The sequence below is a fragment of the Phalacrocorax carbo genome, chromosome 3 (genome assembly GCF_963921805.1).
Source record: "Phalacrocorax carbo chromosome 3, bPhaCar2.1, whole genome shotgun sequence".
NCBI classification, from domain to species: Eukaryota; Metazoa; Chordata; class Aves; order Suliformes; family Phalacrocoracidae; genus Phalacrocorax; species Phalacrocorax carbo.
This window is the reverse complement of record NC_087515.1, coordinates 102,858,346-102,881,908: the sequence shown is the minus strand read 5'-3', so window position 1 is coordinate 102,881,908 and position 23,563 is coordinate 102,858,346. Positions and strand designations below refer to the sequence as shown.

The window sequence follows — 23,563 nt, the reverse complement described above, 5'->3', positions numbered from 1 at the left end:
CCCTTTCAGGACTTTTTAAGCTAGTTGCCAGGGAAGGATGGTATGAAGACTAGATGGTAGATTACACACTTCTTCACTTGTTGCTGGTTAGCAGAACTCAGTGTTTGTCATTCCTGTAATGCAAGGTAGAAGTAACAATGTCTATTGAGTGCATGTAGGACCTCTGTCTTCAATAATCCTGTAGCATAAATTCAGCCTTCTACAGGCAGCACTCAATCACAGAAGATTGTAATGGGTAAAACAATCAGCTTTGCTGTCTGTAATCACAGTTTTGGTTTTGTTTCGATTTTATGTATATTTCTATGTAGGGAGAGGGGAAGGTTTCCATTCTGTGTACTGCTTGTATTTTCTTAGCACGCCCTTTTAAAAGTGAATGCTTCTACATGAATGTTTAATGAAAAAAAAAAAAAGAAGTTATGTACTTCTGGGGTTAGTGATTAGACCACTCCAGAGCTACTCGTAATGATTAGGAACAGTTTCCCCATCTTCCCCAGCTGTTTTCAAAGCTGTGCCTGGTGAGTGTACTGGGAGCACTGGGGTTCGTGAGGCAAGAGTGATTTGTTTCCATCCCAAGAACCACCTCTTGGGTGCCCGACTCCCTTCTTCCCTCCAGCCCTTCCCACTCATGTAGGAAACAGAAGAAGGATCCCAGGAGATACTCCTCTACCACCCTTTCATTGATTGATCACAGCTGGAGACCTGTGGGTTTGGAAGATTTTCTTGCTGGCTCTGGGTTCAGTTCTGAGCTGGGAATCCTTCAAAACAGATGCATTTGCTCAGATTACCTGGCAAGAGATGATCAGGTACTCTCCTCCCTCCATTGCACCGCTTTTGGGGAGAACTGCTGAATGAAATACTTACGTAGTCCATTCTGAGTTACTCAGGTAGGAAGAGACCTAATTTGCAGCTATTTTTCAACATATTTAGATTGCTGATGGCTGCTGAGGTCAGTGGTGCCACTTGCATGAGGAAGACCTATGAAGATGTTTCCTGAAGGATTCTTTGGGATGAGAACAGCAGGAAGAGGAGATGGAGTACATGTAATGATCTGTAGAAAAAGTAGAAATAGGAAAAACTTGGAAACAGAAGTCTGATTTTTACTTTAAGATTTGCCTTTTTTCTTTTTGAATTCTTTTAAAAATGAATCCTCAAAATCTAACTTGTTAAACAAGGAAACCAAACATGTTTTTTGCATTTTTCCTGGATGTTAATGACAGTAAATAAGGACTTACACAGCGGACCCACAGCCTATTCATGGAAATACAGCGTGATGTAAGAGGCCCAGAAGACAATCTGATTTTTTAAGGATAGTGTGCCTAACTTCAGTGGGTAAACATGCTGAAGATACTTGAAAAAAAGTACTTGTTTTCACTTACAAATATCTCTGATTGCTTTCTGGCAATCTGAAATAGTGTACTAGCAGTTATTTGGGACCCGTTAATTTGAATATTTTCAAATTACCTGCCTGTAGTGTGAGGGAGGCTGGTTCTGCTCCCATGAGTGTATGTTACAGGTGGAGAGACTTGCACGTTCTCTTCTTCCTTCCCTTGTTTTCCCTCCCCACGTACTTTCTTCCAGCACAGACTGTGGGTGTGTATTGACCAAATTACAAGAGGTTCAGATTTTAAATGGTTCTTTAGGACAGTCCTGCCACATAGAGAATCTGGGTTTTTTTGTTTTTTTGATGGGCAGAGGCTGAAAAAGATCAGTCCAGGGACAGGTGAGTAGTCTAGGATCAGGAAAATGAATGGGGAGCCGGAGGGGAAAATGGGATGTGAAAAAGCATGAAACAACTGTACTGTGATAGCTGAGTACTTGGGCACAAAGCAGTCTTGTATGTTGAAATGTCTTGAAAGATACCAAGATAACTCCTTGCCGTAGCAAGTTACTGAATGTAATGAGGCAATAATTTCAGTGTAGATGCAGTACAGTTGTTGACAATTTTTTTCCTTATTTTTTTTCTTCTGCAGATATTCCTGAAATACCAGAAAGCATCTCATTCTGCAGAGCACTACAGGTAGCAGATTTCAGTGGGAATCCACTGACTAGGTAACTTCCACCTTCTTCTTAGTACTTGCTATACCAGAATTACAATCTTGCTGTAACAATTAAAATTTTAAATAAGCCCTTAAAAATTTTGATCTAGGATGTCTATGAAATCTTGCCAATGGTGTCTGACTCTGGTAGGGACTGCAGCAAAAGTTCAGATTTAAAGTGATGTGCATCTTCCATGGGAGGGGATGAAATTTGTTAGCCAACCAGGAAAGAATGTAAGTCTGATTGTTTTGAAGTAATTTTCATTCCTTTTCTTAAATGCATAAGAAGACCATGCTCATGCTTGGGAGAAATAAGGCAATGGTTAGCATGAATGCATTGGCACAAATCCAGGTGTCTGATGATTTGGAATAGACTTCAGATCAGCCGCTGCAGATAATGGCTTTTACTAATGATTAAAGCTTGGAATAGCATTTCATCACCTTCCCATCAGTTGGGACACAGTGACATGCAGTAACACGTGGCAAAAAAATGCTCTGCATATGTTGATGGCTGCTATGGCTGTTGCCGGTCTGCGTTCTGATGAGCTGGGGTTTGGGAATTATGCACACTTTTAGTATAGAAGAGGAGTGTTGTTTACATTTCTCTGTTCCAATTGCTGAAGAATTTGGAATTTATCTAGTGAAATGAGGCTGGAGACAGTAAGGAAGAGTTGATCTGCTAGTTAAAGCCTTTGAATACTATTTGGAGAACTCTTTCTAAACCAGCCTGTGCCACAGAGGTCCTTTGTGATGCTGAGCAAGTCACATAAGCCGGAGTATTCACGGTGGTTCCTCGCCGACCTGCGTTGCTTTGCGCTGAGATGGGCTAGGAATACTTGCAGGATTAGCTGGCTGGCTGGGGTGCCGGAGTGTTAACAAACAGGAGAGTGTCTGTAATATCCTAAGCCCCTCCAGTGGTTTTGCAAGACAGCTTCTCCCATGTGTGCGGCTGAGATTCTTCAGAAGTGCACTTTGAATATTGCTCATAGTGTGTCCTAAGTTCTCTGGAAAGTCACATCTCTGAGCATTAAATGGACACTTGTGATCTTAATCCCTGTGCCTCTGTAGCCCCTTTATATAGTGAGGACAATAATACCACAAAAATCTGGTAAAGCAAACTGAGGCTGAACTGATGTTTAAATATGCAAGTGGTGAGGGTCACCGAACAGCTTTTTCCCAGGTGTCAGTGTGCAGTGCATAAAGCTCAGAGCTGCATCTTGTGGTATTGAAATCAAAATCGTCTGTAGTAGTGTGCTATTTATCTGTCTCCATTTTTTGTGGTGAATAAGGCCCAAGTAATGTGTTTCCTTAAACAGTAGTTGTAACGCACAGCTACAGCTGAGTGGAATTAACAAGAGAGTTGAAACGCTCTTTAATGGGGTTGAAATAGGTCTCGTAACTCTTTGTTGACAGTTTAAGGGAATTTTAAAAATTCTTGATAAAGTGGCTCCAAAGTGTATTTGTGTCCTGGAAAACATCACTCCAAGCAGTTTATTAAGTTAGAAAACACAGATACCAGCAGCTGTTTACACACAGTTGCCAGGTATTTTCTCTGATAAGATCCAGAATTTCAGTTTTACCTATATAACAGCATGTAGATTTCAGCACTAATTTGCTCTGGCACAGTGGAAAAGTCTAGTAGTGATTTCCTTTTCTGTGTGATATTTTTTTAGCCATTGATTCTTGTCCTTATTTCCTCTAAGCTTAAAAGCCATTGGAAATCTTCCCAATCAATATCTTACCACTAATACAGTGTGTTGCCTCATTGTCAAACTTAATCATTGATGAACCTGCATCATCAAAAGTGGCTGGCAGACCATTTTCCACAGCTATTTTTGGATGATTTCAGGCTTATATTAATAAAAAGCAGGCACATTTATTGTAGATTAGACTGGAAGTCCACTATATGTTATAGAAAGGATAGAATAGAATAGTTCCAGCTGGAAAAGACCTACAATGATCATCTACTCTAATTACCTGTCCACTTCAGGACTGACCAAAAGATAATCAGGCCATTTAACTCCAGTCTTAAACCTGTTAGAGCCTAAACGGTAATGAATAGTTACAGTGGAGCTCATATTTTGGAGATACTGAGCATGTTCTGTTGACAAGGTCCAGTAAATGACACAGTGCAGTGTGGAGCTGAGCATATGAAGAGCACTCCCTGCCCACCCCGTTCTAATTTGTCTTTTCCCTTTCCCCATCATACACAGTTGTACTTGCCTGTAGGCACGTGTCTCCTTTTGGCTAGTGCCTTGAGCTGCATGATGGGGAGAGCGGGCACCAAACCAAATGCTACAGCTTGAGCTTAGGTTGCATGCTCTGGGGGTTGCCAGAAGTTGGAGGCTGGGCCTCTCCTCTACCTCATTGCCCTTTTTGCTCCACCTGGTCTCCTGTGGAACTGTAAACTGAGCCACTTGGTGCAACCCAGCTGACAGTGAGCAGTGAGCGGTACAGGAATCCCATCTGTGTGAGGGAAGGGGAAGCTGAGCCTTGCAGAAGACCGACCAAGTCATGGGCTTAAAGGCTTTGGAAACTTAGGGAGTGTTTTGCATATGGCTGCATTTTGTAATATAAGGAGGGAGGGATTACATGCTGCTGTGTTGTGAACCAGTAAATGTGAATTGCTGTAACAGCAGAACGCTGTCTTCATAGTGAACAGATTTTTTTTCCTTCAAAAAGCAGCAATTGAAGAGCAGCCTACTAGCTAATGTGAAATGGCCATCTATAAGCATGTATGTAACTGAAGCCTTAATAAAAATAATTATTTTAATTATTTTACCATCTAGGTGATGCAGGAAAATAATAGCAAAAAGGGGTTTCTTAATATGTTTGATTTTTTAAAAAAATCTGTTAAAATGCATAAATTGTTTTTTTTGGCAGTGATAGGTTAGCAGTTGGACTCAATGATCTTAAGGGTCTTTTCCAACCTTAATGATTCTATAATTCTATGATTCTATGAAAATGTTCTCAAGCCTTATAGCATTTTAAAGTTGCAAACTGGGGACAGGGAAGAAGTGGCTAGGAGACAGGGCTATTACCTGTTATTTGGCACAGAAGAAACTTTAAAGTCTTTAAGTCATGGGTGGTGGGGGTTTTTTTGTTTGGTTTTTTTTTTTCCTGACTATGATCCTTAGAATTTTCTGGGAGTTGTGCTGGAGTCTGGGCATGCCTGCCTCTGTATGTATTTGCTAAATAGACTCTTGCGTTCCACTGCAAGTTCTCTTTTCTAGTATGTATTACTTGAAAGTGAATACTTCTGCTGGAAGTCCTTGATTTGAATTAATATCTCCACAGGTTGCCCGAAAGCTTTCCTGAATTACAGAATCTAACATGTCTGTCAGTAAATGACATCTCTCTGCAAGCACTACCTGAAAACATCGGGAAGTAAGTTTTATTTATACTTCATTACTATCTTTATTTTTTCTTTTTTGTTATGTATATTGTGTACATAACTTGCATAATATGTATGTAATATATCTGTAAAGTTATTTACAGGTCTGTACTTATTTTTTGTATTCTTTCTAGACGGGATCTGTTTAAGAAAAATCCTGTTGCATTTTCACTTGACATTAGCAGGCTAATGCAGAATCTGAAGCATGTGCGTGTATGTTTTGACTGTTATCCAGGATTTGGAGTACCTTGGAATTTTAGGTGCAAAATTAAACAGGTGTTTTGTGATGCATATCTGACCTTTTGCTTTCCTTCATTGTAGTAAACCATTGATCCATTATTGTGGGCATGTCAGGTGGCTTGCAGCTTAACTCAAAACCAGACAATCGTTGGCACAAGAACACATGGGTAAAAGCTGGCTGTGATCAGGATGGAAATCGGAAGGTTCCTAACAGTAGGAGCAGTCTGGTTCTGAAAAAAAAGTCAGTAGGAGCTGTGGAGACGAAAACTCAACATAACAGCTCCTAAGATGAAATTTGATAAGTTTTTAAGATGTGTTTGTTAACTCTGGAAAGAAGAGCAGGGTTGGAAGGACAGAATTCTGAAGTGGAGATACACAGAAAGTAAAGTGAATGTTGTTTATCTGTCTCATTTTGACTGAAATTAACGTCCACGCTTGTAGAAGGGAAATCTCGCCCTTCTTAGTGGAGAGAAGGGTACCCCTTCCAATTTGAAGGCAAAGAGGTAATTCATGTCTTCTCAGTTGAATATGTGAGACTGGCTGCGCTTGTTCAGATCAAAGGCTCATCTAGTCCAGCTTCCTTCTACAGTTGCAGTAAGTAGATGCCTAGTGAGGATTAAGAAGAAAAATGTGTGTTTGGTTACTCCTCTTCTCATTCCCTGACTGTTTCTTGTTCAGAGGATTTTGTGAGTTTTGGATTTTGGTTTGTCTAATTGGTAGCCCATAACAAATCCCTCTTCCATGTCCATGTCCAGTTTCTCCTTAAGCTTATGTAGACATCTTTAGTGTTCTCCCCTGACAAATAGCTGCACAGGTCTATTACCCATTGCATTGATTTGTTGTTGGGTTTTTGGGGTTTTTTTTGAGCCTGGCTCTACCTAGCTAGCCTATGATCCCTAGTAGTAGAAGAGGCAGTGAGTAGCTAATCCCTATGCACTTGATCTGCGTTGATGCCTTTGTAGTTTTCTACTGTATCCCCAGCTGACTTTTTTTCCAGGCTGAAGAGTCTAACCTGCTATTCCAGCTTCAGAATACACAGAAATTTGGATATCTGTGCTTCAAGTCAGGAAAGTTATACTTTGTTACTTTTGCTGGAAAACATACCATTTTGGGGAACTTTGAAATTTCTTGCAGCACCTGATTGTTTTCTATTTTTTGGTTTTTTTGCTCCCTGGGTTTTGGTATTTTTTTAATCTACACCTGCCTTTATGGTTACCTTGCCCGTATTGCTGTTGTAAGTTGCTGGGTACTGAACCACCTCAGTCTTCCTTCAGAAAGCTACAGTAACTCAGATGTTGAGTCATGAGTATCAGTACAGGCCTATTAATCTTGGACATCCTTTCATAAAGTGGAATATTTCTAACCTGGATTCTCTGGGGAGTCAGCATAGTCCCTAACAGTAAAACTCAACTGGTTGTGAACAGAGGAGTCCTCTAGCAGGGTTCTTAATCATAAGAGCTCCTGCAATGTAGTCAAGTTCAGACCGGCATTGCTTTAGCCACTTCCCATGGGTATGAAAGCTGTCAGCTGGCACCCCTCCAGCAGCAACAGAAGTCAAAAATGTCTTTTGAAACCTTCCACAAGCACTAACAGGTAGAGCTAACATGTGCCTGGTGACTATGGCAGAGTTTAACTAAAAATTGCATGGGCCAGGGCTTTTGTGACATACTTCCTGTTCTGTAAAAGTTCACAAAACTTTACGTGCAGCTTTTTGCAGCACTGGCAGCTAAGAACAGGCTTGTTCAGCCTTTGTGGTTACTGAAAACCAAGGCAAAAAATTTGGGATCCTGCCTGATTCTGAAAATGAATACAAGAAACATGACAAGCTGAAACGATCCCCAAAGCATGAGGTGGACTGCTGCTTTGCAGACAGTAGCTAGAGGGAGGTTGCTGGCTTCCCTGAGAGGTTGCTGGCTGTGGTAGCTCTGGCTGCGTCCTTGTCCTGCCTGTCACTGTCAGTGTGAGCGGTGATAGCTTCTGTTTTGTAGCAGATGATGAGAAACAACTTTGGTTAAAATGGGGATACCAGACGTTTGTAGAGATGTCAATACGTGGAGCTGTGCAAGAATACGGGTGAAAAATTGCCTGTTAGGAATCCTAAGCAGTCCAGGAAAATGCTGTGATACTGTTTCAGCCCTATGTGAGCTGCTGCAGAACAGAGCAGTGTAACCCGTCCTCCCTCAAAGTCTGTATCTGATTCCTGATATTGAAGCTAAAAACCAGGGGACCTCATTTGCTTTAGGAAGAGCCATGTGCTTGCCTTGGTGGTCTTGGGGAGTTCTCCTGGAGGGCCAGAATTTTGTTCAAGTCTGACAGGCCTGCTTTGATCTCGGAAGTGCTCCCAGATTAGCGATCTAGCATAGGAATATTGTATCTTTACAAAACCACTTTAATCTCAATAGTAGAAATTGCTGCCATCAGATTTTTTCTTAAAGAAGCAGAGATGAATGTGTGGGGCTGTTGTCTTTGGCTTATCAGGTATTCATAATAGGTGAGAATATGGCAGCTGGGAAGTTGACGATAAGCTTGGGCTAAAGAAGCATGCTTTCCAACTCAGAAAAATACTAATGTATCATGAGGGATACTTATGGGGTGTCCACCCAAAATATAACTGTTCCTGAAGTCTGTTGGGGAATGTCTTGGTGACAGACAGAAAGGGATCCTGTCTGGTTCCAGCTGGAAATTATTGGGAGGTCTTGTTTGTAGCCAATTAGAACTGCAACCTGAAGTCCTTGTGGGTCACTTCTGAGAGTGAATTTTATAAAAGTTTTAGCATTAGATCTATAAGTAATTGATCTATTTTTTGTAGTCTGGCAACCAACAAGTGCAGCTTTCCTTTTTTAGTTCACAAAATTGTCATCATTTATTGCAAGTGAATTTGATGCTGCAGCTGACTGCCTTGGTAAAACTGTGTTTGGTAAAAGCAGTGAAATGCTCTGTGGCTTCTGCAAAGGTTGCCTACTTGTGCCCTTCGTTCCCATTTCTGTTCCTTTCCCTCTGCACTTGCTGGGACCCAAAAAATGCTAGGAATTAGAAAGTAATGCTAATTGTGTCTTTCTGGCTGAAGTGACCAAGTAAGGCTCTTAGAGGTGTTTGGATAGGTTTGCAAATGGATAATCATGGTGTTACTTGATGGAATAGCCTGGACCTATGTGTTCTGTATGAGATTTGTCAAATAGTGAGCAAACAAATACATACTGGTGACTTATTCTACTACATTTGGGCTTGTTTTGGGAAAAACTTTTAAGTTATTGTGCTTGCTGCTGGTCTTCTGGCCACTAGAGTATGTGCGAACTTAAGGAAATGCATCCTAAATTCTTATGGTCTTATACTCTTGTCTGGGAAACTGCCTAATATAGGCAGTGAAATTTCTAGTTCTTTCTTCTCCCTTGTGCACAGCCATGCTCGGTGTATGTCAACTTTTCTTCTTCTGTGTGACCACTTCAATCTGCTTATTCAGTACTGGAATATGTGCTGAAAGTTTTCTCTTGTTAGATGAAGCATACCTCTTTTAAGCTCACATGTTGTTTTAGGGCATACTAGTAAGATGTGTGACACACTGCTTTAGGACTTGATAACAGACTAGGTGCCTTAATATTACCAGTGCTATTTTTTAATGTTTCTCTGTGATTTGTGTTAACTGAAATAAAACAGTGAATGCTAATGCATGTTAGATATTTTAGCTCATAATTAGGTGTGTACAGGTCAGAGCAGGAGTTGCGCTGTTGGCTTGGCTAGTTGAACTTTGGTGAAACAAGTTACACAATGTAAGCTGTGAGTGGGAGTGCCTTTTGCTGTGTTTCTCAGTCTAATTGAGAGCAAGTCTCACTTCCTTGCCTATTCTGCAGGACCATGTGTGTCTGTAGAGCTGCCCAGCAAACAAGCATAAACTGTACCTCCCAGTGTGGGTAGCATTTAGGAATTTCCACTTGCTTCCAGGATTTTTCTTCAATACTTCCTTATTCATGTAACACCCAGGAACAGGGCATGACTTTTTCCTGAAATTAAAAAATCAGAGTAGTTGTATATAAGGGCGTTTGGGTAAATCAGGGTGTTTGTAAGGCTTCCTAGGGCAGTGAACAGTCTAATATCTGTCTGTTCCCAGCAACTTCTCTGTCCATTTGTGTTTGTCTGTAGCATTGGCTTCAGGGTTAGCTCCCCCCACCCCATCAGCCCACTGTGATGTTGGCTTTTTACCAGCAAAGATTTGGGAACTTAGAGATCCATACAGCGCTCTCGTGGCTTAACGTCTAGAAAGAGAAGAGGGGTTGTGTCAGCTTTGTATGTTTGTTTATTTATTTGTGGTTCTTAGGCTTGAAGGAAGTCCAGGTGCCTTCTTTGGAAAGCCTTTTATGTGCGTCTCTGATGTTTAACCTAGCATCGGACTCTCATATTGGCGCTTCACAAGGAATTGGGCCTAACCAAAAAACCAGTCCTTTCAGCATGAAATGTGTATTTAAACAAGACTGTCAAACTCTGTGGGGACAACAAAATCAACAGGTTTCTTTAACAGCCGAAGCAAAGTGCAGAACTTCACTGCTGTGCTTTAAATTATTATTTAAGGCCTGCTGCCCATCAACACGCCAAACTTCTAACTCGTACCCAGTTTTTAGCTTCCATCATTTTTTCAGCAGCCTTGTCTGTGCCTGGAAAAGATAAAGATTAGCTTTTTGTTTTGTTTTGTTTTTTGACACTAAAGTTTAATGTATGAGTTTATTACTGATTGGCAGGTACCGTGTTTTGGAAGTTCCCTGCCTGAACTCTAGCATGGCAAATTAAAAAGGCTTTCCTCTGCCATACGCAATCTTTATTCCACCCCCAAAATGGTCTCCTACTTGGACATGATCTCCAAATCCTGAGGATTCAACAAAAGATCATAATAATTTGTAGTATCCCTATCCTTCACAGCCTCTCTCCCCCTCCCGCCTTTTTTTTGGAGAACTGCACAGTCTTTGATGCAAAAAAAGTAGAATAGCTTTCTTTTAGCTTTAGAAACTTTTGATGTGGGGAGGGGTGGATTTCTTTAGATGGGAAGGATATTCTTCTGATGCCTATGACTGATGAGTCTGGTTTACCCCCAAGCTGCAAGCAGGCTGAATGGATCTGTGGACCTTACTACTGAAAGGGAATTACCAGGTAAGCAGAGAAATTTTCCTCTTAATGTCTGCAGCTAACAGGTAGATTCCTGAAATAGGTATTTCATTATGACAGTGAACATAATGAAAAGAATAGAGTGAATGTTACTACACTTAGGAGTGTTGTTTTGTGGAAGGATTTGTTACAGGCATGCTTTTCAAGAGTTGTAGAACCGCAAATAATCCAGGGATTTTGTGTTAGAGAAATAAAGTCACTAAGCATGGTGCTTTTTAATATACATACATACATACATATATATCTGTGTGTGCGTTTAATTTTAGAGGTTTTGAAGTTTTCAGCATCTTCTGAACTCAGAATCTTTAATGTTGATTTGAATAGGAGTAGCTGGAGAATAAAAGGTCTTCAAAGGCAAGGATGATGCTCTCGATGCAAATGATCCAGAAGCAGATCAGTATGGCATGATTATTCTGGTAAAGGATTCCAGGCCAGCCCTTGACTGTGTTTTTCTTAGTGGATGCTAGGATACCTCAAGTGTAGGTTACACATCTGGTAGTATCACGCAGAATGGAAAATACTATTAAAATTGTGTGGAACAAGGCTATGTAATTCTGTTTTAAGGTTTAGTCTGATTAAAATATGCTCTTACATGATACAACAAAAGTGATAGGGAGGCTTATCTTGCAAATACATAGAAGGAGGACCATTTGTAGGTGGTCTGGCTAGGTTGATCAAGAGTATTAAAAGCTCTCACTCTGGCTTATTTGAATTTAGCATGACAAGTAATATTTACAGAGTTTGAGTAGGTCGAGCATTCAGTGTTAATCACAGCTGTTTGCTAAATGGCAAAACTGAATGTTAAGGAACTCTAAAGTTTATTTCAGGAGCACTGTTTACCAATGTAATAGCAAATACAGAGCCATCTGGCCTTTAAATAAGAAATGTTGCATCTTGTGTGTTACACAAGGAAAAAATATTTAACATATTTAGAAATATTTTTTTTTAAATGAAGTAATTAAATTTTTTATTTAAATTGTTGAAGATTGACAGTGCATGAGTGGAATGGAAGATATTTTGAAAATGAAATATTGTAATCATGAATTGGTTTAGCCTCCCCAACCTGTTTCAGGGATCTTGATAAGCAAATTGGAGAATGTTCAGTTAAAGCATTCAAAAGTGAACAGGCTAAACCATAACTATGAATCTCTCTCTTCTTCTTAATGATGCCTTTTGAAGGTCATAGGGAGTTCAGTGTTCCTGTCTGTGTTTTGGACCATGCTCGTTGCTGTGTGTGAGGGAAAGGGAGAGTAGACCTGATCTCAACAATGAAAACCAAGCTTTTGTAGAGAACTAGTCTAAATTAGCAGCTTAGAGTACCTCAGTTACATATTTAGGGAATTCCTTAGCCATAAACTCTAGAACTTTCCTCTGTTTTTAAAATTTGGATGTTACTTGTACTACTGGCTGTCTGTTTAGTCTTTCCTACAGTTAGTGGTTGGTAAGATACTGATGTGTTTTATCCTTCTGTTTTCACTTGTGGAAGATCTGTAGCTTTTTACAAGCCAACTAATGGTATTGACAATTCAATTGAAGTAACTGACTATGCAAATGCTTGTCCTCTGGCTTTCAGTGTCTTTGCCATTTAAGTCTAGGGTGGCAAAATTATCAACTTTACTTTCTTTTTTGCCTATTTAAAATCAGTCTTCCAAGGAAGGGGTATTTTTCCCTCATAATTTGTGTCCACTTTTCCCAGCTCTGTAGAAAATGGCAAGCATTAGGAACATTATCCTTTCTTCCAGTTTTTGTTACTAGAATTGTTCTTACTAGAATACTGTCCTGCTTGTCAAACTCCACAAGTGGACTGGTAAGGAAAGCCTCATGTGTCTTTTCCTTGCATATTGTATACCTAAACTTGAGAGGAAAGAGTAGTGTTTAACTTAGATGCAAGTTACTTGAAGTTGCTTTGCCTCCAGAAAGGAGGAGGGGGGACTGCTCGCAGAGGTGACTTCTGGAAGAATGTTTTTTAACAATACTGGTGAGACATAACAGTTTCATCAAAACTAAATCTAGTTACCCTACTTTGCAGGTTGTTTTTTTTTTTTTACAGCATCCCTTATATTCCAGGGTAGAACCATAGGACTTCGTGTGTGTGAAGATAGTTTGCTTTGAAATGGATAAGTGCCTTCTTTTAGGAAGTTAATACTTTTTGTAATTTCTGGCTCATATAAAAATTTCTGGGATTCAGTAGCTAAGAATTTGCAAAAATTGCTCTCACCTATTGCATGGTGTGGGCATAAGGTCTCTTTCTGAATTCTATTGGATTAATCTCACAAAAATTAATTAGTTGCCTTTATTATTCACACTGTAAAAGAGGTTTCCATAACCAAAGGGTAACCAAACAAAGAGGCAGAAGACTGGTTAAAGCTGACATTTGGGGGGAAAAAAACCAACAAAAAAAACCAACCCAAAAAACTTTAAGCTTAAGCTAGACTTCTTGAGAAATAATCTTGAGAAAAGGAAACTAGCTGCACTTCTGTACTATTTGTAGGTTACCGTACAATGGATAAGAATTTTAATGTTCTTTGATGATAACTTTGTCTAATTATATGCCAGCATTAAGCAGTAGTTGGAAGGCAAATAAGCAAGTAGTGTTGAATATTTTCAAAAGGAGGGCAAAATGCATACTGGGAGTGTATAGACCACAAACTACATGGTTGTATGTTAACAGAACCTTAGGAAATTGAGGAAGCATAATCCTTCCCTATAAGGCTAATACTGCCTTTGTTGCATTGGAAATATTACACCAAAAATCAGCATGGAGCTGGTTCTCAGACACTGAGGAATAATATGGTGCTGGCAGGTATAGTAACTGCATGTGGGTGAAATAAGGCAGATTCGGGGAAGAATGAAAGTGGTAATTAACTCTGGAAAAGGGTGCATGCTACAGAAGTTCTTGAAACCACCCAGATTTAAGCACCTAATTTCATAGAGTCATAGAATGGTTGCATTGGAAGGGAGCTTCGAAGATCATTCAGTCCAACCCTCCTGTTGTGGGCAGAGACATCTTTCATGAGGTCTGTTGCTCAGAACCCTGTCCAACCTGACCTTGAACACTTCCAGGGGTGGAGTATCTAACCTACCACCTCTCGGGGCAACTTGTTCCAGTGTCTCACCACCCTCATTAAAAAAAAAATAAATTTCTTCCTTATATCCAACCTAAACCTACCTTCTTTCAGTTTTAAAACTTTGTCCCTTGTTCTGTCCCTATAGGCCCTGGTAAAAAGTCTCTCTCCATCTTTCTTATAAGTCCCCTTTATATATTGAAAGGCTGCAATAAGGTCTCTCCAGAGCCTTCTCCAGGCTGAACAACCTCAGCTCTCTGAGCCTTTTTCGTAGAGGGATGGAACACCTCTCCTGATGATTTTTGTGGCCCTCCTCTGGAGGGACCTGCTGTAGCATGTCCATGCCTCTCTTGTGCTGGGGACCCCAGAGCTGGACATGGCACTCCAGGTGGGGTCTCACCAGAGCAGAGTAGAGGGGCAGAATCGCCTCCCTCGACTTGCTGGCCACACTTGTGATGTAGCCCAGGATACAGTTGGTGGAGGAGTTGGAGTTTGGAGACTGGTCCCTTCAGGCTATTTCTGCAGTCAATGATACAGTCAATGAGGAGAGAAAGAGGCTTCTTTCAGGAGTGACTTGGAACAGGAGCCTATCCCAAAGGTATATGCTGTACCTTTAAATACTTGTGGTCTAAGTAAGTGGCATTTTGAGAGCTGACCAGTGACTGATTAACTTGTCATTTCCTTGGGTGAAAAAAGCTGCTAAACGTCAGGTTCTCAGTGAATTGTCAGTCGTGGCTAGAAGCCTTGTAGAATGGGAGTAGTTTAATAGGATCCTGTCAGATGAGTGTCTAGTCACCTAACTGGTATGTCCTGGGGCAGGGTCATACATGTTACTGGTAGTTTTATTTGGGCAGCGGGGTGGGCTGTAATATATTTAAACATGGCTAGTTTCATGCATTTTGTATGCTGTGGTCAGAGTACCGCAGTTACCTTCTCATCTCTTGGAAGACCCTTGGTAGACAGAAAAACCATCGTGTTCTTTTTCTGCACAAAAAAGAAAGATTTCCCTACTTTAAACTCCCTTTCTTCCCAATCTAGTGTCACTATGAATGTTTCAAAGTGTGTGTGCTGTGTAGAGATGCAGAGGCAGCTGTTATCAAAGTAACAGAAATCCTGGTCCAGCAAGCTGAATTCCTTTGGCACTGGTGGAAATAGCCAGAATGTGGACTTCATCTCATTTCTGTATGCTGCATCCTAGGACTCTGTTCTGTTAGCCATCACTACGGCTGCACAAAAAATGTAATACCAGACCAAATTCAGAATCTGTACTGTGTTCTTAGCCATCCTCACAGTGTAGGACCTTCCCTTGTTCTGCGTAAATATGGGGACTGTACATGTTGTCCTGTCTTTTCCTTCTTTTTGCAGTCTTACAAACATGAGGAAAAACTACACTGGGGATTTTACATTCCCCTAACCAGCTGAAACATGCTGGAAAGGGTGCAGATGGGGCCATGTGTTTCTGCAGGTGCTTTAGATCTTCATCTCTTCCAGCTTTGCTTCCTTTTTTCCCGAAGCCTGACTCCTTGTCTTGCATGTTCAGCCGTGTGGTGCCCTTGACATAAGGTCGAAATGTGGGACTTCTATTACTCGAATAAGAGAAGGGTATTGTCCAGTTTTTATTGACTAAGCACCTTTAGCTTTTATATTAGTCCTTTTCTCATCTACCTTCATTTTCTCCTAGCTTTTTCCACATTTATCTTTCCACCTTTGTATTTTTAACTTCATTTCACAAGAAGATAGCGTATGTCTTACTGTGCTTCCCAGTGCTTTCCTCAGAAGCCTTTGCTGGTGTACCCCAAGGGCTTGGGTGCTCCCAGTCCTGTTGCAGGGACTGGGATAAAAATGGCATTATGTAGTGTTGTCTGTTGATGCTCTTAAGGCTGACTTTCTGAATGATGCAGTTGTCCCTGATAAAGTCGTACTTTTAAATTTGACTTGGTTTCACCCTTAACACCAGAAATCATCTGGAATGCTGAGATGGAAAACTTTGGTTACTGCATCCTCTGCCTGGTTTGGCTGTTGCCTTGTGCTCAGTAATTTCACACACATGCTCAAGTGTTCACAGTGTGTGTGGTAGCTTTTGCAATGAGAATTGTTACAATATTAATGCTTTTTACAAGCTTCTGTGAAATAGCTTCTTATGATAGTACTCTTGGAACAGTACTTAGGGGTTTTTTTGTTTTGTTTTTTCTTTTCTTTCTCCTTTACACTATAGTTGATACCTTGCTTGTACATTTTCTGTTGGGTTTTTCTGGGGGAGCGAGGACTGTTTGTCTGTGTTGGAGAGCAGCCTGCAATGCTCTGTGGTGCATTTGTATTTCTAAATGCAGCTGGTGAACAACTGCTGATGGAACTCTGTCTCCTGTCTGACTAGACTAGATTGCTGTTGCCTTTGTGTTTTATGGATCGAAACAGGTGACCCGCCATGACTGGTGTCCTCTCCTAGATGAAGATTAGGAGTAGGGGAAGACTCTGAAATTGTTACTAAAGTATAGCTTCCTTTATTTTCTTTCAGAGACCTCAGAAAGACTCTCGACTAACAGTGCACCCATAAAATTAAGGGCAGAGGGAAAAGAAGAAATTCTTTCATTTAGTATGTTGTGAAAAATCCCGATTTGTAGTTGAGAAGAGGAATAATTACACTTTCTGGACAGAATGTGTTATTAAATCAGAAAACTTACTTGAAAAATAGCAAGAAATGTAGGATTTTTCTTGCAAATTACTAAAAATCATGTTTCTTAACATACTTTGTAAAGAAAAAATGTTAGTGAGCATACAATGTGTTAAAAAGCTGTTGGTAAATTTAAGGAAGAGCTATACCTCTGCTCTGCAACATATTGGAGAGTGGTGCTTCAATACATCAGCATGCCTTTCATATGATGCTATTTCATATATTTCATATAACTCACATTTTCCCATTTTAAGTTGCAGCACACAGGTTTGCAGGGAGCTGCTTCTGCAACTAGTTGAAATTTAAGAGTAAAGAATGAAAAAATTTCCTCTCATTTTCTGGAAGATCTGAAAATTTTCATATAATTCTGAAAATGATAGATCCACCTTAAACATAATACTTTAGACTAATGGGGAAGCTTTGCTGGTATAAACTTCAGAGACTTAGTTCTCTATTTTATATTACTTGGTGGGAAGCTTCATTTTGCCTGTTGGGGTCCGCTTACATTGGGATTGGACTCAAGAAAGGATAGATTAAAGGGGTAGAGGGCAGCATCTCTGTTTTGTTCCAGGGTAGAGTTATAGTTGTGAGCATGCTGTGGGTGAGAATAAGTGTAGAATAAAGCATTTCTCCTCCAGAAAGCTGTTTCGTTAGGGATGAAAATGTAACGCCATAGATAGCTGACTCCCATAAGAAGAGAACCTAGCCTGGGACTGCAGTTGGCCACAGTCAGTCTCCAAAATGCATGGTACGTGGCTGGATGCAGAGACAGCTGTCGGTGGGTATCCACAGGGCAGAGCTGTCAGTGAGTCCTCACAGTGCTGCTGGCTTGGGTAGTACAGATGCCTTCCCTGCACCTTCTTTGCAGTTGTACTGTCCCAGGTGCTAAGGGGATTTATTCTATGTTGGATTAGGGATCTGCGTTATTCTTTTTGCTGGGTTATTTTTAAACAGGATCAATTTCCTGAGCCAATTCACTGGCCTGCCCCAGTTTAATGATACGATGAGGCTGGTTAAGATGGTGGTTCCCAAGTCCTTGCTGTTGAACATGGTTTTGCTGACAAACACTTCTGTTTAACCACAGTCAAAGTGGTGTCTGATGTAAGAAGAGAAATCAAGAGATTGCACCATTTTACTCATCGACACTTCAATGTGATGGGGAGAGAGATAAGTAGATGTGGGGTGATCTGTAAACACAAGATAACAAGGCAGCTTGGCGGTGTGCACATCCTTTTTGTATTCTCTTGATAAAAGTGAATCATGGGCCTCACCTAATATGAATTTGAAGAGAAAGTGCAAAATTCAAAGGAAGATTGGAACAGGTTGCTAGAAATCTTGTAAACAAAAATGTAATGGCAGTCTGTCGGTGGCAACGTGAGCAAGAGCAGACCCATGTTCCTCTTGGAGAGAAATGGTTCTCCATCAGCCCTTCCCTCTCCCCCTCTACTGGTTTGGTTTCCATGAGGATGTCAGATACCATGTCCCATCTTGTCTTGTGTTTTATAGTGTTAAAGTTTTTATGTGAGAGTTTACTCTGTCGCATCAGGATCTAATGATCCTGTAATTCAGTATGTTTGTATTGTTTGAAGTAAAGCCAGATATTTCAATTTTATGTAGTCTGAGTACGTGGGCTTTTTTTTTTTTACCTAAGGTGTACAAACAAAAACATTTGGGTTTAGATGTAACATGTGCTTTAATTTAGTGAAATTCCTTTTTTAATCTACATTTTATTTAAGGCCTAGCACACTGTGCCCCTTCCCTGCACACCAGGACAGAACACGTTCTGCGTAGGAAACTACTTATTTGCAGTCACCATATCTGATTTTTATTTTGCCCTGGGATGCTGGAGGATTAGAGCAGATTATAGTGTTGGGATACCATCTGACTCCTTGTGTTCCATTTAGTCATAAATAAACCCCTGAAAAATCTGAATGTTGCTATGGTGATGTTAGTAAAAGCCTGGGATATGGAGAAAGTGAGCCGCTTAGAAGCATAATGTCACTTACAGTAATGAGCAAGCCATCGTTAGAACAGTGATGGGTTTACCTGATGCTCGGTAACTTTGGTAGCCCATGCCAGATGCTGAAAGTGAGTAAGTAAATGCAGTTCATATGAATATGCTCTGTTCAGTTACTTGCAACTACTGACCTTTTAACAAATGGAAATTTGTGTTTTGTCTGTTTACTTTCTAGCTTTAATGTGCTGAAGTATCACAGAGAAACAAGGTTAAACTTCAAGTCTTTGTATGCTGTCTTTCACATGATGGTCTGGTTGAATTAAAACACAAAAAAATCAGTTCACAGCAATTTTGTTTTAACTGTAAACACTACTTCTGTAAGTGTTGGAATATAAAAAGTAAGATTGCATTAAAATGTGGTTTGCTTTTTGTTTGTTTTTAGCCTTTATAACCTGGCTTCACTGGAACTTAGAGAAAATTTGCTGACATATTTACCTGAGTAAGTGACATTTCACGTGTTTGATTATATTAACATAAAATGCTCTTATTCTTAAAATCTGCTAACTTATGAAACTGAATGACAGTTAGAAAAAATACTCAGTGCCAATTGACAACGTGTATGATTTACAGCTTTGTTTTAGCAACACCTAGTTACATCCATTAGTTCTAGTTGTACTTTGTTAGTAGCAGGAGCCTGCAGTCTCTGATGATTGGTTTTGCTCTATAAAAATATTCCGTATAAAACACAGCAACACCAAACATTTCTTCCTGTACACACTGATCAAGTGCATCAGCAGTGGGAGTGGTGGTTTGGGTTGTTCACATGATGAAATTTTGTAACTGTGAAGGAGGGTAATAGGATCTCAGCAATTTCCACTCTATACCTTTGGAGCATTTAAATAAGCATTTGTGTTCAGGGCTAAGTAACCAAAAGTTTTCAAAACCTGGAGGTTGAAGCCTTGGTGCCTAACTAGGCCTACTGATGCCTGAACTGAAGTCTGACTCTACCCACCATGATTTTTTTGGGGGTTAAAAAAGATATCTAGATTTCTCTGTGCTGTCTGTATTGTGGCAGAGGAATTGGTGGTCTTTTGTAAGATCAATCAGGCATATCATATTTTGGGGATCCTTTTTGGCTGCCTGGAAGAAGCCTCTTCTTTCTCTAGTGAAGGAGTCTCCTTCCTTGGAACCTGGCTGCTTCTTGCAAGAGTTTTGGTGACTCCTGTTCTGCTTGTTTAGATAATGTAATAGATAGTATAATGGATTTAATCTATTTTAATCACAATCTCTTCCCCAGTCGCTTTGGGGTCGTTTTTTCCTGTCAATCTACCCAGTACCTCAGTTGTGGCTGTTTATAGCTGTGAGCCACAAGACACTTTAAATGCCAGTGGTCAGAAGATATGAATTGCTAGCTAGGTTTTGCCGTGCGGTCTCAGAATGAAGCTGTCACAAATGTTGACAATTTTATTGCTCCTGGAAAATTCTGTCTGTCAGTAAAGTAGCTGACGAGTCTCACTGGCTTTCATACTACTGCGGCTTTGGGGAAGGTAAGCAGGAGCTCAACAACAGACTGCTTTGAGACAGAAGGATGGCTCTCTGTGTCTGTGTTCAGAGAACTTCTTTTAGATCTTTTGGAGCTTTCCTCTGTTTGCATCCTGAAATACTTCAGAAATAGATAGATCATGTTGAGAAGATAAATGATGGGTTTATTGAGTCTTGAGTCACACTGTTACATGTGATCACTATGGAGAATTTTTATCCAGTTGCATAACTGTAAATTCCTCCTAAAAATAAATCTAACCATCTATAGTAAAACATGTGACGTTGTCCACCCGGAGAGACTGATGGCTGAAATAAAGAATAATGATTTGATTGCCTATACTAAGGCTTAAGTTTTAAGGGCATACAGTTATACTGACAAACCAAATTACTTTTGCAGTAAGATGTTGCTGCAAATAGTCTATGCCTAGTAAAATAACTGTCTGTCTACAGTATGTTGTAATGAGAAATATGAGTTTCAGTAAAATGAGCTCATCCAGATACATGGGTTTTCTGTTGGTTTAGTCTGATGTGGTTTTGTTCTGACTTATCTCATCTCACAGATCACTTGCCCAGCTGCAGCGACTAGAAGAACTTGATTTAGGAAACAATGAACTTTATCACTTGGTAAGAGAACATGCCACTGAAAGTGCATGTTGGTCTTGTTTTAATCCTCATTTAGATTAAATCGGTTGTAGGATGTCCAAAATTGAAGGAAGAAAAATGTATGGAGGGAGAGTCTTTTTGTACATACAGATGAATTTTGGCAGTGAGTTGGTGCTTCCCGTATCTGCTTAGTCTTGTTCAATACAGTATTACTTCGCCCAAAAAGCTGCAGCTGATCTCTAGAAAATTAGAGCGCTGCATAGACTTTTTGTACAGAAAGGAAAAGGAGTGGAAGGGCCCAAAATCATCTCTGCACTTGCAGTTACTATGAACACATGGGCTTCTGTAGGGAACTGGATGGGCTGAACATAGATGAAAGCTCATCTATTTGAAGGGTAGGAGTAGGAATCTTTGGGAAAGGGCTGAGACAAACTGTTGAGGGTTGTAGTGTCTGACATTGTGACAGATAGATCTACCAAAAGTTATCTGTCATCTCTCTTAAGCTGACTCAATTAAATGTTGGATTTGCAGTAGATTAACGGAGTGCATTCAATTTGTTAGTGCATGTGAGGTAAGGTATGGTAGCTTGTTAAGCTATAATAATTAATTTGTATTTGTTCCCGAATTTGTTCCCAAATTTGTTCCCAAATGCTTACAGTCACCCTTGCTGCATTTAACTGTGGTACCTCTAAATAGTGCTTGGAGTAAGGATTGGTTTACTCAGGCTGTAATTACAGAGTGACCGTTTGGTTTTCACTTGAAGCTCCTGTGCTACTTAACGTTATTACTTTTTATGTTATAGCCAGAAACAATTGGTGCACTTTTCAATCTTAAAGACCTCTGGTTGGATGGAAACCAATTAGCCGAAATACCTCAGGTAAAGATGAGCTCTACTGATACTGTTTTGAAGATGCTTTTAAAAGAAAACCTTTCATTCATACCTAAAGGGAAGTGATTTAAAATAGAATAGTTTTCTCAGTTCACTTTTCCTGGGTTTGGTTTTGGATGCGTAAGGGTTTTCTCTTAATAAATTCCTCTGCAAGGGATTATAATGACATCATATGTTGCCAGACATGTTCTTTTAAACATTTTGACAAAGGAATTGTTTCCTAATAGGCACATTGTTCAATTTATAGGATGACACATCCTCTGTTTACAGTTCTGGCCCAGTGATCAGGGAGCCACTACTTGACTGAGCTAACCCTCACCTTTAGCATCTATCTAAATTGCAGTTTTGACACTTTTGAGGCTGAATAATTTTTTTGCAGTCATCATCTTCCATTCAAATACAGTGTTTGAGAGAAATACGATAATAGAACTGTTTCCATAATTGGAAATTTTTATTTGTACAGGCAAATCCCCCATCTAACATAAGTCACGGGGTGAGGGGCCTTAGCATTTAAAGCTTAGAGCCTCTAAATTCCCTGTCTTAAGAACTATGATAACATGTGGGATGGTATCTTTTCCCTCTTTTTCCTTTAGAGCCAAGTCAAAACCTGTTTAATCCTGTTCCTTGTGCAGTTTGCTGTTATTTGCCATGTTGATCTCATTGTCAACAGTGTAACTTGGAAATCAGTTACAGTTTTGTGAGCTTTGTCAAGTTGGCCTAATAATTTCTTAAGTAGATGTAGTTAAACACTGATAATCATTCATAAAAGGTCAAGTGTGACTTCAGCAGCTGTTTTTATTGAAGCTGGCCGTTATTGTGTGTTTTGTCTAATGTCCAAAAGACGAACTTGTGGGATAAAAGATCCTCTTGAGAGGCAAGCATTCCCAAAATAAAAAGGCTGATCTGGTGAGTTAGGTATCAAGGCTGTCACTGTGTTAAAATTTCATATATGTAAAAGTAAAGGACACTTCTGCCCCAGCTGTTCTGTTCTCCAAAAGATGATTCGGATGACTAAAATGAGAACTACTTTAGAGCATGTATAGGGGTGTCTGTGTACATGGGGAATGGGAGGGTGCTCTGATGGCTAATATGGACAAAGGTATTTCTCTGTCAGACCTTTAAGCTAATTGGCAGATTACCATTGTAAAAAATTAATCATTAATAATTGTAGATGATGGCAGTATAACTTGTCAGTTCAAATACGCTTGCTAGAGCAACACTCCCAATTCCTATTTCTACATTTGTTGTACTTGGGAGATGTGAAGATATGAAATCCCTAGATGTCATGGCATGTTGGTGTATCAGCCAGGAGAGACTAATCCTAGTTTGCCTGGGGTTGATTGGGAGGGGCAGACTTTAATTACGTGGAGGCTGATAATCTGTAGTTCTGAAAAAACAACTTTGCAGTCTTTACTTGAGGAAAGCTCCAGTTTTGGCTGGTGCTTGCCTGGGTGTGCTCAGCATACCTTGTCTGACTACTGAAGCCAGTCTTAATAGTTAGAATAAGCAACTGTGACTAAATCACTTAGCTGATTTATCATATGTAAGATGTAATTATTTACTTTTTTCCCTGCATTTAGAGGTCATACAAAGAATTGCCAATTTAGAGGTCATACAGAGAATTGTTTTTCTTTCTGGAATGTCATTGTGATGGTACATTTTTCAAATTGCTTTGTTATGTGTTTGGGCATGACTTAAATCTTTTGTCTTGTATCGCAGGAAGTAGGAAACCTGAAAAACCTGCTTTGTCTGGATGTTTCTGAAAATAAATTGGAATGCCTTCCTGAAGAAATTAGTGGTCTGACTTCTTTAACAGACTTGCTTGTTTCTCAGAATTTACTTCAGGTCTTACCTGATGGCATTGGTAAGTACAAGGTGAATGCTATCACACAGAACCATTAAATCCACTGTTAATTGGAAGTCATTTGTTTTCAAGCCTTTTGAAGTCTTTTTGTGCAAGAGATGAGCTTGTCTCAGCTGCTGCTTTTTTTTTTGGCTTAGTAGGAAATGCGTAG

The 23,563-nt window shown here is 40.0% G+C and overlaps 1 protein-coding gene across 1 annotated transcript in view; it reads left to right on the top strand.

Annotated features, from left to right (window-relative positions):
* The window catches only part of LRRC1 (leucine rich repeat containing 1), a 73,994-nt gene that overhangs the window by 30,007 nt on the left and 20,424 nt on the right, over nt 1–23,563 (top strand). The window contains exons 3-8 of the mRNA XM_064447902.1: nt 1,971–2,049; nt 5,334–5,423; nt 18,957–19,013; nt 20,617–20,680; nt 21,462–21,536; nt 23,268–23,412. Coding sequence (XP_064303972.1) covers nt 1,971–2,049; nt 5,334–5,423; nt 18,957–19,013; nt 20,617–20,680; nt 21,462–21,536; nt 23,268–23,412 — 510 coding nt within the window. The remainder of the gene's footprint in view (nt 1–1,970; nt 2,050–5,333; nt 5,424–18,956; nt 19,014–20,616; nt 20,681–21,461; nt 21,537–23,267; nt 23,413–23,563) is intronic.